The 13,156-nt window shown below is 35.6% G+C and overlaps 1 protein-coding gene across 5 annotated transcripts in view; it reads left to right on the top strand.

Annotated features, from left to right (window-relative positions):
• Window positions 1-13,156, top strand: part of LOC105468440 (teneurin transmembrane protein 1) — an 839,487-nt gene that overhangs the window by 499,855 nt on the left and 326,476 nt on the right. For all 5 annotated transcript variants that reach the window (XM_071089007.1, XM_071089006.1, XM_024788669.2 and 2 more), the window contains one exon: window positions 10,854-11,092. In XM_071089007.1, the coding sequence (XP_070945108.1) occupies window positions 10,854-11,092 (239 nt within the window). The remainder of the gene's footprint in view (window positions 1-10,853; window positions 11,093-13,156) is intronic.

A 13,156-nucleotide genomic window follows, 5' to 3' on the forward strand; every position in this document is an offset into this window, starting at 1 on the left:
GATGTACATTATAACTCAATAAAAATAAATGATACAGAAAAGTATACCATGTCAACTGGCTCCTAAAATAAACCAGAAAAATACATGTCTATAGAAAATGAAGATGAAAGGGAGTCTGAGGCAGGAGAATCACTTGAACCTGGGAGGTGGAGGTTGCGGTGAGCCGAGATCGTGCCATTGCACTCCAGCCTGGGCAACAAGAGCGAAACTCCGTCAAAGAAAGAAAGAAAGGAGAGAGAGAGAGAGAGAGAGAGAGAGAGAGAGAGAGAGAGAGAGAGGGAGGGAGGGAAGAAGGAAGGAAGGAAGGAAGGAAGGAAGGAAGGAAGGAAGGAAGGAAGGAAGGAAGGAAGGAAGGAAGGAAGGAAGGAAGGGAGGGAGGGAGGGAGGGAGGGAGGGAGGGAGGGAGGGAGGGAGGGAGGGAGGGAGGGAGGGAGGGAGGGAGGGAGGGAGAAGATGAAAAAAAGAGGTAATAAAAGTGTATAATACTCTGCCCACTACCCCCTCCTGTATAAAGAAAAAAATAACAATAATAATCCAAGTAACCGGTGAAGATCAATTTTATAAAATCATCAGTTTCTCTGTTGAGTAAAATTGGGAACTGACTTTCAGCAAAGGTAAATGTAATTGAGTTTCTTTACAAAATGAAGGTTTTTTTTTTTTAAGTCCTAGGAAATTTAGAGTCTGATTTACTTTTAAATGTATAGTCACAAATATTTCCTGGGTCACCTGTTTGTTCCCATATTGATTAGTCTCTGTTAGGGAATGAAATACTGAAAACTATAGGGTGGCATTCCATTATCCCTCCATAGGAAAAATGTATAAAATTATAAGAGGATTGATAACCTCACCTACCAATAGCTTTCCACATTATTTTGTAGTTTGAAAGGATTATAGCTTCCACACCATTATCTCAAAACCTAAATTAGTATTAAATATAGAATGAAAATATAATAAGCTTACTTATCTTAGTAAATAATTTTTATACATTGACCTGAGCCTTTTAATACAGGAACATTTGCATTAATACAAAATATTAATTTGATATTTACCCTTCCACTGATACAGAGTTTTTTAATATCAAATTTTAAATTAAAGTTGAGTTAACAGAACATGGATCTAACTTGGAGAAGGAGAATGAATGGGTGACTTGAAAGGGCATTATTATGAAGAGAAGCATTAATTATTTATTTTAATTAGTTTTGAGGTTAACTAAAGCAACTTGGTCAAACATTGTAAAATACATAGTATATTCTTTCTATATCATTTATGTATCTATGCCCTTACTCCTAGTTTCAATTTATCTCTAAACATCCTGTTATAGAATGTTGAATTTATATTTAATTATATTTAATTTATATTTATGTTTATATTAATTGACATGGGAAAGTCAAGTACAGTACTTCATGAAACTTTTCTGATGTCTCCCACATTCGAAACAGGGAGCCATGACAATTACCTCACTTTCACAACGATGATAAGTATGTATCCTCCTGATATCATTTGATCATTGCTGTAATTTTAAGAGTTGAAAACAAATTCCATAAGAACATATTCAGTGAAATATGAAGTTTATATGTATTCATCTTTGAGAAGAGAAATATCAGATGATCTTGTGAATTAAGAAGATCATATTACCTTAATGATTAATATTATGAGTGATATCGTAGGCTAATGTATGCAGTTGTTAAGTAAATGGGTTTTATTATTCAGGCATGGATTTTAAAATATTATTGAGTGCCTGCTGTTTATTATGCACCATTTTAAGTGCTGAAGATACAGTAATAAATAAGATAGGCATTTCTACTTTCATGTAGCTTACATTCTAGCAATCAACAAAACTGAAGTTGATTCCCAACTCTCTTTTACCAATTGTGTAACCTGATGAAATTTATCTAATCCTATTATCTGATGCTCAGCCTCCTCACCTATGAAATGCAGATAATATCATCTACCTTATAGGATTATGGTGAGGATTCAGTGAGAGAGAAAAAGGACATAAAGTGCTTTAGCAGAGTATCTGGCACATAATAGATGTTCAGTAAATGGACAATGATGTTGCCATTGTCATTAACAGCAATTATCTTTAAATTATTGGTATATTTATTAATAGTAATTCTTTCATTACCAAAACATCTCACAAGAAGACATGAAATGTGAATCAACTATTTCTTTGATTTATTTATTTTAGATTATGTGAAAATGAAATGAGCACATATAGTTGTTTTTACATTCAACAAACCAAGAAATATTTGCCCACAAATAGAACACTTACCTTAGACTACCCAACCTTTGTTTCTTATGCATAGTGATTCAAGACCCTTTTAGAAGAAGCAAAGGCATCATACAAATCAATGTGTATTCATCGAGTTCCTCCGAAGTAAGAGACAATGTACCTAGAAATTAAGACTGTTGCCTGTCCTCAAGGAATATGCAATCCAGAGACAGTTGACCAGATAGGGCAGATATTGCTTCTGAATAAAAGAGGAGAAGGGATGATACCCACCGAAAGGTTTAAGAAGGATCTCCCGGCCAGGCATGGTGACTCACACCTGTAATCCCAGCACTTTGGGAGGCCGAGGCAGGCAGATCACCTGAGGTTGGGAGTTCGAGAACAGCCTGACCAACATGGAGAAACCCCATCTCCACCACAAATACAAAATTAGCCGGGCATGGTGCCACATGCCTGTAATCCCAGCTACTCGGGAGGCTGAGGGAGGAGAATTGCTTGAACCTGGGAGGCGGAGGTTGCAGTGAGCCGAGATCATGCCATTACACTCCAGCCTGGGTAACAAGAGCGAAACTCCATCTCAAAAAAAAAAAAACAAAAAAAAAAAAAAACAAAGAAAGAAATCTTACCCATTACCTATTCACTACCCAATTTGCAAAATCACGAGAGTAGCAATCTAGACTAGAGAGTATTTCTATTTGAGAATATATTATAGAACGAAGACTTAAGCCTAGGAAAATTAAAGCTTAGGTATCCAGAAATTCATTTAAAAACTCTTAAAATTATGAATGATGTGGACGGAGCATAGACTTTTTATCAAAACTTGGCATCCGAGGTTTAGAGGCAATATATGGACTGAGGTGGCTTAGTATTTGGAAGAAAGAATTACAGGACAAATAAAATGAAATTCTCCTTTATATAGTTGTTAGTAGAGATGCTGAGGTTGATATCTTTGCCAGTAATGACTCTTTTCCACAAAACAGCACTAAGTATTCTTGTTAGAGAAGAAAATGCAGCTGACCCAGCATGGCATTTTCTTGTGTTTTTTGGAGGCATGAGAATAAATATGTATGAATAGCCATTTATACAAAGGTGATATACAAATGCCAAAAAGCATATGAAAAGATGTTCAAGGGTGGGTGTGGTGTCTCATGCCTGTAATCCCAACACTTTGGGAGGCCGAGGTGGGCAGATCACTTGAGGTCAGGAGTTCAAGACCACCCTGGCCAACATGGTGAAACCCCATCTCTACTAAAAATACAAAAATTAACTGGGCATGGTGGCGGGTGCCTGTAGTCCCAGGTACTCAGGAGTCTGAAGCAGGAGAATCACTTGAACCCGGGAGGCGGAGGTTGCAGTGAGCCGAGATTGTACCGCTGCACTCCAGTCTGGGTGACAGAACAAAACTCTGTCTCCAGGAAAAAAAAAAAAAAAAGGTGTTTAAAATCCCTATTCATCAAAGACATGCAAATCAAAACCACAATGAGATATCACCTCACACCCATTAGAATCGTTACTATTTTAAAAAAAGAAGAAGAAGAAAATTACAAGTTTTGGTGAAGAAATGGAGAAATTGGAACCCTTGTACATGGTTGGTGGCATTGTAAAGTAGAAACCACTATGGAAAACAGTATGGAAGTTCCTCCGAAAAGTAAAAATAGAACTACTGTATGATCCAGCAGTCCTACTTCTAGGTATTTATCCAAAAGAAATGAAAGCAGATCTCAAAGAGATATTTGTACACCTTCTATGTTTACAGAAGCACTATTCACAATAGCCAACAGGTGGAAGCAACCTAAGTGTCCATCAGTGGATGACTAGATAAACAAAATATGATATATACATATAAAAGAGTATTATTTGGCCTTAAAAATGAGGGAAATCCTGTCAAATGCTACAATATGGATGAACTTAGAGAACATTATGTTAAGTGAAGTAAATCACAAAAACACAAATACTGTATGATTCCCCTTATATGAAGTATGTAAAGTAGTCGAAATCATAGAAACAAATAGCAGAATGGTGGTTGCTTGGAAGAGAATGGAAAGAATAATTGTTTAATGGGAATATAGTGTTTCAGATTTCCAAGGTGTAAAAGTTCCAGAGATCTATTGTATAACCATGTCAATAATACTTAACATTACTGAACTATACACTAAAAGAAAATTAACATGCTAAATTTTATGCCATATGCTTTTTATCACAATAAAAATTCATTTTATAATTTTTTTTTTTTAAATAAATACCTAAATTCTACTATGCTATCTAAATATGGTTTGGTCCTATTAACTTGTAGTCTTCTTGTTTTTAAAAACCCAATCTCAGCTTTTACCGGAAGCAAGTTGAATTCCTTCTTCTGGGTACAAAAGTGAGTCAAATGCTTATAGCCAAGGGAATATAGGTTTAGATATGTGTCTCATAAGAATGTTTACAAGATGTAAAAGAAAAAAATCATTGGTTATTTATACATCTGGTATTAGAAAGTCGTAGATTTCTGTCTATTTCCTATAGAATTTTAAGTGCCACATTACATCACATTATTTAGTGCTAGCAGATACCCTCAGAATTATGTAGTATGAGGGGTTTAAAAATAGAGACCACATTTTCCCCTTTTTTATAGATGATTTTAAAATCTGTACAGGGGCATTTATTATATTCCCATTTACCACCACTGGGTCTCATCATTCTCGAAGTTTTTTTTTTTTTCAATTTCTTTATATGCCCATTTCCTTTTGGTAATATCTTGCCTTTCCTTTTTAAATTTGAACTTGAATATTAAAACAGATGTAAAGAAGAGTACTACTTACACATAAACTCTTGAACTGCATTTTTATCATTTGCTCTGTGGAAAAAAATCCAATTGTATGAAATTGATAGCAACATTTTAGTATATCCCCAGGTCCCCAGGGAAAAGCAATGTGCTTAGACAGATGATCTGATTTTATGAGCACATAGCTAACATCTAGCACTGAGCATTTGTCTTTATGCTCCTGCTTCTTTCAGGGACTATGAAAACACATTTAGGCACTAGTTTGACTTTCCAACAATGGACTGCAAAGCCTATGACAAAACACATCATTTGCATTGCTCTTTTTCATGGTGCACAACAAAGTATAGATAACTTTCAGCATAGAATCTTAATCTGAGCTTGTTAATAAGAAAACAAGAACCTTAGTACATGAACTCATTTTATTATCTACCCTCGCTGAGAACCGTGATTTGGATTCCACTCAAATAAAAATTAGTTTAAATGTTGTTCTGCTGCAACTGTTGAATTTATTCATTATGCTGTAATATTTTACTTATGAAACTGCATTTGGAAATCCTTTGGTGTACATCAGTATGAAATTACAGGGCTTAGGGATATTGATTATTGCTTGTAATTGCCGTCATAATAGCCAACAATTCTCTGCCTTTTTTTTCCTTCCTTCTACCTCTTAATATTATACCAAACCAAATCAATATCCAACATATTGGAACACTTACATTGTCTCAAAAATCCAATTATTCTCCTTCATAAATATGCAAAAGATTGAAGATTTTGTCTCCAAACACTAAGGTGCCTCATCCTGCTGGGTTTCTCCTTTATCCCATAGGACCACTTCAGAGTGTTGCTATATCGAATCCGTAATATGACGTTTTGTCACCTCCAAAGTAACCACAGGGCAGGAGTGGGGAGGTAGGGAGGTTATATCACTACGCTGCCTATATAGTGCTATACTTCTTGCTCACTAGTAAATGAAATGGTCAAAGGGGATAAAACAGTCTGGGAGAGTTAAGCAGATATTAAAAAAGAAATTCATCTTTTTATGGTGCGGAGGAGGTTATTTATTTAAAAGCCTTAAAGTAACAGTACAATCAAATGAAAAGAGTACAACTAAGAGTCACTTATTCATTAAAATATGCGTCATCTTATTATTATTTTTATATTGTTTCTTCATTCTGGGGATAAATTAGGTGCCTTTTTTAGGTTCTCATCAACTAAAGGGTAGTTTCTTTGTAATGCTTACCCATTCATCCAAAAGAGTTAAGACAGTCTTTAAAATTTACTAGAAGAACGTTTGACATACAGAAGAATAGATGTGTATTATGTAGTTTGAGCAGGTAGTATTTGTTGGGCCCGGGTCAGTTAACCCAGATGATTAAAACCTGATGCTAATCTAGTGAAGACTGTGGTTGTCAGGTAGCATGGGGCAATGTAAATACACTATTTTGGAAGCCCCTGATTCCAGTTTCATTCATGCCATTAGCTAGCTATGTTATTTTTAAGTAAGAAAGTTTCATTCTCTTGGCCTCAGTTTCCCTAACGTCAAAATGAGAGGGATGGGCTACTAGATGATTTCTGAGGGTCCCTTCCAACTCTGTGATTCTGTAGCCATCATTCTCACATTCTTGTTATTAGTCAAAAAAAGGAACGTAATAGTGTGGCTCAATTAAACATCATCCTCATGCCAAATTCAACACAAAGCATACGTATTCTAGGCCTCAACAGGCCTGTATTCCCATCACAAACAATACACTATGCTATAGTGTATTGTTTAAGAGCAGTGGCTCTGCAGCCAGACTGCCTGGGTTTGAAACTCAGTTTAATCAATTAGTAGCTGTGGGGCCATGGAAAAGTGATGTAACCTCTCTGTGCTTCGATCATCTCTTCTGTAAAATAGAGATATTGACTGTAATAAAGTTGTTGTTAAGATTAAATAATATAATACTTTGTGAAGTATTTAGAGCAATGCCTGTCAAAAATAATCACTCAAATGTTATCTCTTACTAACATTATTATAATAATTACTATTATCACCACTCTACTCCTACTAAAGCTCTTTGGGTCTCAGTTCAGTCATCTAGAAGATTAGGATAATAGTATCAACTTCACAAACATATAAGGATCAAAATAATGGAGATAAAGTGCCTAACTTGGAGCCCAGCCCTTCTAGGCACTCATGTTAACTTAAATGGAACCAACTATTCCTGTGGTTGGTGTTATCCTGTAAGTGTTTTTGACTCCCTAATACTCATGAATCTTTTTTTTATCTTAGTTACAAAATCAATACAAGCTCAAGGCAGAAAAGTTCAGAAAATACCCCTACCATACAAAGGTAACACAAATTATTATTTTCCTGTGAACATTTGTACTTTTTTTCCTTTAAAAATTGAATAATGTTGCCCATACTCTTTTGAAGCCTTCCTTTTTTTGCTTGGTAATATCTGTAAACACTTCTCCCAGTGAATAGACAGTCATTTGCCACACAATTTGTAATGATTGTATAGTATTATATTATTTGTTTATAAAATAATTTACTTAATGAAATAGCAATTACTGGGGATTTAAATGTTTATTTTTTGCTATTATAAATAACACTGCAATGAATGGCTTCTTATATGCATTGTCATATACATCATTTCCTAAAGAAAAATTTCTATAGCCATAATTATTGCATCAAAGAATAGGCATTTTAAAAGTCATTTGATACATAATCCCAAATTGTCCTCCAGAAAGACCTGTGAATCTGTACTCCCCTCAGCAACCCAGTCCTTTAAAAAAATTTTAACCTCACGATACTGAAGCAAAATTCTCTATTGTGGGTATTTTCCATTAACATTCATGTAGGGTTGTTTTTTTATCCCTTTAAATACATATGCTTTTGTTCCTTAAATATGGAAGCTAGAAGTCAGTCTTAAAATGATGTTAGTAATTTATTCATTTCTGCATACGTTACATGTACAAGGTGATATTGGCTTTATGCTTAGTGAAATTTTTTGTTGTACATTAAAATGTAGCACTCGAATGTGTTTTATTTAGCAGTGTATTTTACTGCCCCAGGTAGTACGGTGGACTGCTTAAGATTAAAGACTTTGGTCAAGATGATGAATATGTTAATTATCCTGATCTGCTCCCTCTACGTGTATATGTATTGAAACAACACTATGTGATGCTGGTAGGCTGGGGCAAGTCCCCAAATGCTGGTGGGATCTTGACCACAGCTGGTGTCCAGGCTCTTGACACTGTTGCAAGAAAGAACTCAAGGACAAATTGGAAAATAGTGAAAGTATGGACATTTATTGCAAAGGGAGGAGTACACACTCAAGAAAAGGGAGTATAAGTGTACTCAAGAGAGAATCACCCACAAAGGGGTTTGGGGCTGCTACCTTTTTGGGTTTGTTTATTCAAGGGGTAGAATATTCATGAAAATTCCTGTAAAAAGGTGAAGATTTATCGGAACTGTGGTGCCACCCATTTTTACACCAAACATGGGTATTTCTGGAACTGTCATGGTGCTGGTGGGTTGCGTGATTTAGTATGTTAATGAGGATATAATGAAGTCCGAGGTGAAACCTAGGTCAAATCCCGCACCATGTTGGGTCCAGTCAGTCTTAGCCAGCTTGGTCCAAATCCTGTTTTTCAGGGTCTTAATAGCCCATAGCCTCTAATCATGTGAAACTGCTGCCTGGAATTTTTTTATTCTCCTGAAACCACCCTATATTATTCCTGTCTCATATGTACCCCCTTAAATATGTACAATTGTTATATATGTCAATTAAAGATAAAAAAAGAAAAGAAAAAAGTTTATGAAAAATGATTGGCCGGGCACAGTGGCTCATGCCTATAATCCTAGCACTTTAGGAGGCTGAGGCAGGCAGATTGCCTGAGCTTAGGAGTTCAAGACCAGCCTGGGCAACATGGTGAAACCCCATCTCTACTAAAATACAAAAAATTAGCCAGGCAGGGCGGCAGGTGCCTGTGGTCTCAGCTACTTGGAAGGCTGATACAGGAGAATCACTTGAACCTGGGAGGTGGAAGTTACAGTGAGCTGGAGTTACAGGCTGGAGTGCAGTGATATCTGGAAGTTACAGGCTGGAGTGCAGTGAGATTGCGCCACTGCACTACAGCCTGGGTGACAGAGCAAGGCTTCGTCTCAAAAAAAGAAAAAAAAAAAAAAGATTAAGGATATTGGAACCCCAGTGACGTAGATTCTGATTCTAGCTCTGTCCTTCACTTGCTAGGTGAATTTGGGCAAGTTGTTTAACCTGTTTTGGTCTCCATTTCTGTAAAGGCACAATGAGGATACACTATATCATATGAGTAAAGAGCAAATGAGATACTAATGAGTGTTCAGCACAACACTTGGCACTCAGCAAGTATAAAAGTACTTTTATTTATTTGTTGTACAAGTATAAAAGAAGTATATGCAATTTTATTTATTTGTTTGTTTGTTTTTGGCAACTCCTTCCATGTGAATACATTACTACTGTTTACAAAATGCCCATATTACAATAGTCACGAATACTCAACGATCTTTCTTTAGTAATTCAAACATGACAGTAGCATGACTCTGTTTGCATGAAGTTCTACAAGAGGCAAAACAAATGTCTGGTGGGAAAAAAATGCAGAATAGTGGTTTCTCTGGGGATAGAAATAGGGATTTACCTAGAAAGGACAGAAGAGAACTTCTTGGCTTGATGGGAATGTTATACATCTTGATAGGGGTTTGGGTTACATAGGTGACAGCATTTATCAAATCTCAGCAAATGTGCACATAAAACTGCACATTTTACTGTGCATAAATTTTACATTAAAATTTGTAAAAATATCAAACTAGCTAATGTGAGTCAAAATATATGAAGGGAAGTATACTGATGTATGCAACATATTTCAAAATGCTTAAAAACTAAAAACTGGCCGGGTGCAGCGGCTCATGCCTGTAATCCTGGCACTTTGGGAGGCTAAGCGGGCAGATCACTAGGTCAAGAGATCGAGACCATCCTGGCCAACATGGTGAAACCCCATCTCTACTAAAAATACAAAAACTAGCCGGGCGAGGTGGCATGCACTGTAGTCCCAGCTACTCGGGAGGCTGAGGCAGGAGAATAGCTTGAACCTGGGAGGCAGAGGTTGCAGTGAGCTGAGATCATGCCACTGCACTCCATCCTGGTGACAGAGCAAGATTCCATCTCAAAACAAAACCAACCAAACAAACAAAAACAAAAACAAAACAAAACTAAAAACTGACAGATGGAGAGAAGAATGGAGAAATGAATAAGTATGTGACAAAGTGAGTTCAGTCAAATGCTATCTGTGGAATCTAGTTAGTGAGTATATGGTTGTTTATTATAAAATTCTTTCAACTTGGCTGTATATTTGATAATTTTTATAAGATGTTGAATGAAAATATGACTGTGAAGCAAGTCTCTAAAGTTTAGTAGTGAGGATAATCTCAAACACTGGTGTCTAGGCCATACTAATGATCAAAATGCCTAATGATACATCTCTGGTTTTGAATCAACTCTTGATGATCATATTTAATGAAAGGGAAGGGTGTAGTGTGTAACACCAAATGTGGAATGTTAGCACTCACTAGCCAGCAAATTGGGGAACACAAGGCCTGTTTCTTAAAGGTCTAGATTTAAAAACAAAACAAAACAAAAAAAGACAAAGAAAAGAAAGAGAATAACAAGGGCAATTTAGAATTACCTCTTAGGTATATGAAAATGTTGCTGAGCCCCATCCAGTTCCCTTGAGCTCAGCTATAGCATGATTGTTTGAAATTAATGGAGTTTGTGTTTTTGTAACTTGTAGCAACTGGCTTTGGTTTTTATAGCTCAAACTTGTGTTTCCCTTTCACAGGCATTTCCTGTTCAAACATGGATCTGGCTCCTCCGCGATCTTCAGTGCAGCCAGTCAGAACTACCCTCTGACATCCAATACCGTGTACTCGCCCCCTCCCAGGCCTCTTCCTCGAAGCACCTTTTCCCGACCTGCCTTTACCTTTAACAAACCTTACAGGTGCTGCAACTGGAAGTGCACAGCATTGAGCGCCACTGCAATCACAGTGACTTTGGCCTTGTTACTAGCCTATGTGATTGGTAAGTCCTTTTTGTCATGCCTCAGTTTTCTTCTTAATCAAAGTCTTGTTTTGCTTGTGGTGGGAATGGGGGGTTTTTCTCTCTATTCTGGAATGTACAAATTTGGACCTAGGCTTAGTATTATAACAAATTGATTTTCTTCTTCTTTTTTTTTCTTCCTAACCTTAAATACTGCTGAGGAGAGTAAGGAATGCTCTTTGAGAAGAAATATTTATACTACTAACACAGTCTTATTGATTGCAATTACTGTAGTTAACCATTTTCCCTACAATTAAAAGGTTGTTATGGTTTTCCCATTAGAAGTCATAAGTACCAATCTATAATAGCTCCTTAAAGTATAGTTAAACAATAATACTGCTACGCAATTTTCAGGTAGCAATTTCATTAAAGCCCCAGTTATTTGGAAGCTATCAGAAAATTCAGTATATAATTTCTTCCCAAGATTCAGATTTTTACACTGTGACCAAAAAATGTATTCTTATTTCACTAGGTAAATGACTGCAAAATTGTGTGATTACTATGTCTTGAAAAGTAAAGCAGAGAGCAGTTATAAGGTGCTCTTTCTACTTTTAGGAAAAATGTTGTTGTTCTTGAGACACCCTGATTAAAGTCACCCTCATTTGGTAGCAAATTGTATTGATTTTTCTGGATGGCATTTTATTGTGACTGAATATTAATTTACTTTCTTGAGTGGTTCTGCAGTCTAAAATGTAAGCTGACTTAAGAAATGTGTACATTTTGTGGCAGCACTATTCCTAGAATGAATAGAACATCATTGTAGAAAACAAATTCTATCCAGGTATATTCCTAGTAAATTATTTTCAGGTTTACCCCAGTTACCTAATTGAAGCATATCTACCAACTAAGACACAATGAATATGATTCTGAGTGGAAGATAAAAAGAGACTTAGACTTTCTTATAAGTAATAAAGTACATTTTGTTGATTCCTATTTATCTAAAATGAGAATAATCTAAAAGTTCACATAATGAGATTGTGTAGACATCATAGACCAGTGGATGGTAAGCAAATAAATGGCTATATTTTGTAGGGAGGTCACTGATGTTGTAAAACGTATAGGATCATAGCCTGTGCTGATGTTCATGATTCTCTCTTTTATATTTTCATCACATAAGCTGAATATATTTGAACAATGCTTCTATTTAACATGGACGATATTATCCTATAATATCAAAACTGTGCCTTTTATCTCAGACATTTCAGGATAACCCAACATGTGTGTTTATTTGGTTTGTAGTGACCCTTAATGAGAAATACTGCTGAAGGGATGGAGGCAAAGGATGAGAAAGTCCTACAACTTAAACATGATTTTAATATATCATTCAAAATAAGGAATAATATAAAAAGTTTAAATACATTAGAGTCCCTTTAAAATGGTCTCGCTCAATTATGCTTAAACTTTTTATGGGTTATTTTCTATTAACTTTTACTATATTGAGAGGTAATGTTTTAGATACAAACCCTAACCCTTGGTATAAAAAAGTTCAAGTAATAGCAATCCCTTTATTTAGGTTTCTACCATGTTTAATACTAATTTTCTATTTAAATTTATTATTATGGCCACTCCCATATCAAATTTTTATTATATATTCTGAAACTTGTTTAACTTAGTTATATATTTATTCATTTCATCAGTAAAAATGGAATATTTCAGTTATTTCAAGGACTGTCTTTTTTAATAGAATAAACAATGGCCTATCAACTTGGCATGGAAACAAGATAGTATAGTTCAATAGTTATTAACACGGATTTTACAGACCTCTGCCACTTATTAGGCATGTTTCCTTGGGCAACCTTTTCAGGTCTCCATTTCCTCATCTGTAAAATAGGCTTAAAATCGTACCTATAGCATAGGATTGTTATAAGAATTAAATGAGTTAATATAAGTAAAGCACATGGAGTAGTGCCTGAAATATAGTAAGTAGCCTATAAATGTTAAATATTATCATTACTATTACCATTGTTACCATAATAATTATTATTCACGATTAAAATTCACTAGTTTCTAGAATTAACAATTTTGTTCGTGGCTGTATCTCAGCAC

Source organism: Macaca nemestrina, chromosome X, assembly GCF_043159975.1.
Source record: "Macaca nemestrina isolate mMacNem1 chromosome X, mMacNem.hap1, whole genome shotgun sequence".
NCBI classification, from domain to species: Eukaryota; Metazoa; Chordata; class Mammalia; order Primates; family Cercopithecidae; genus Macaca; species Macaca nemestrina.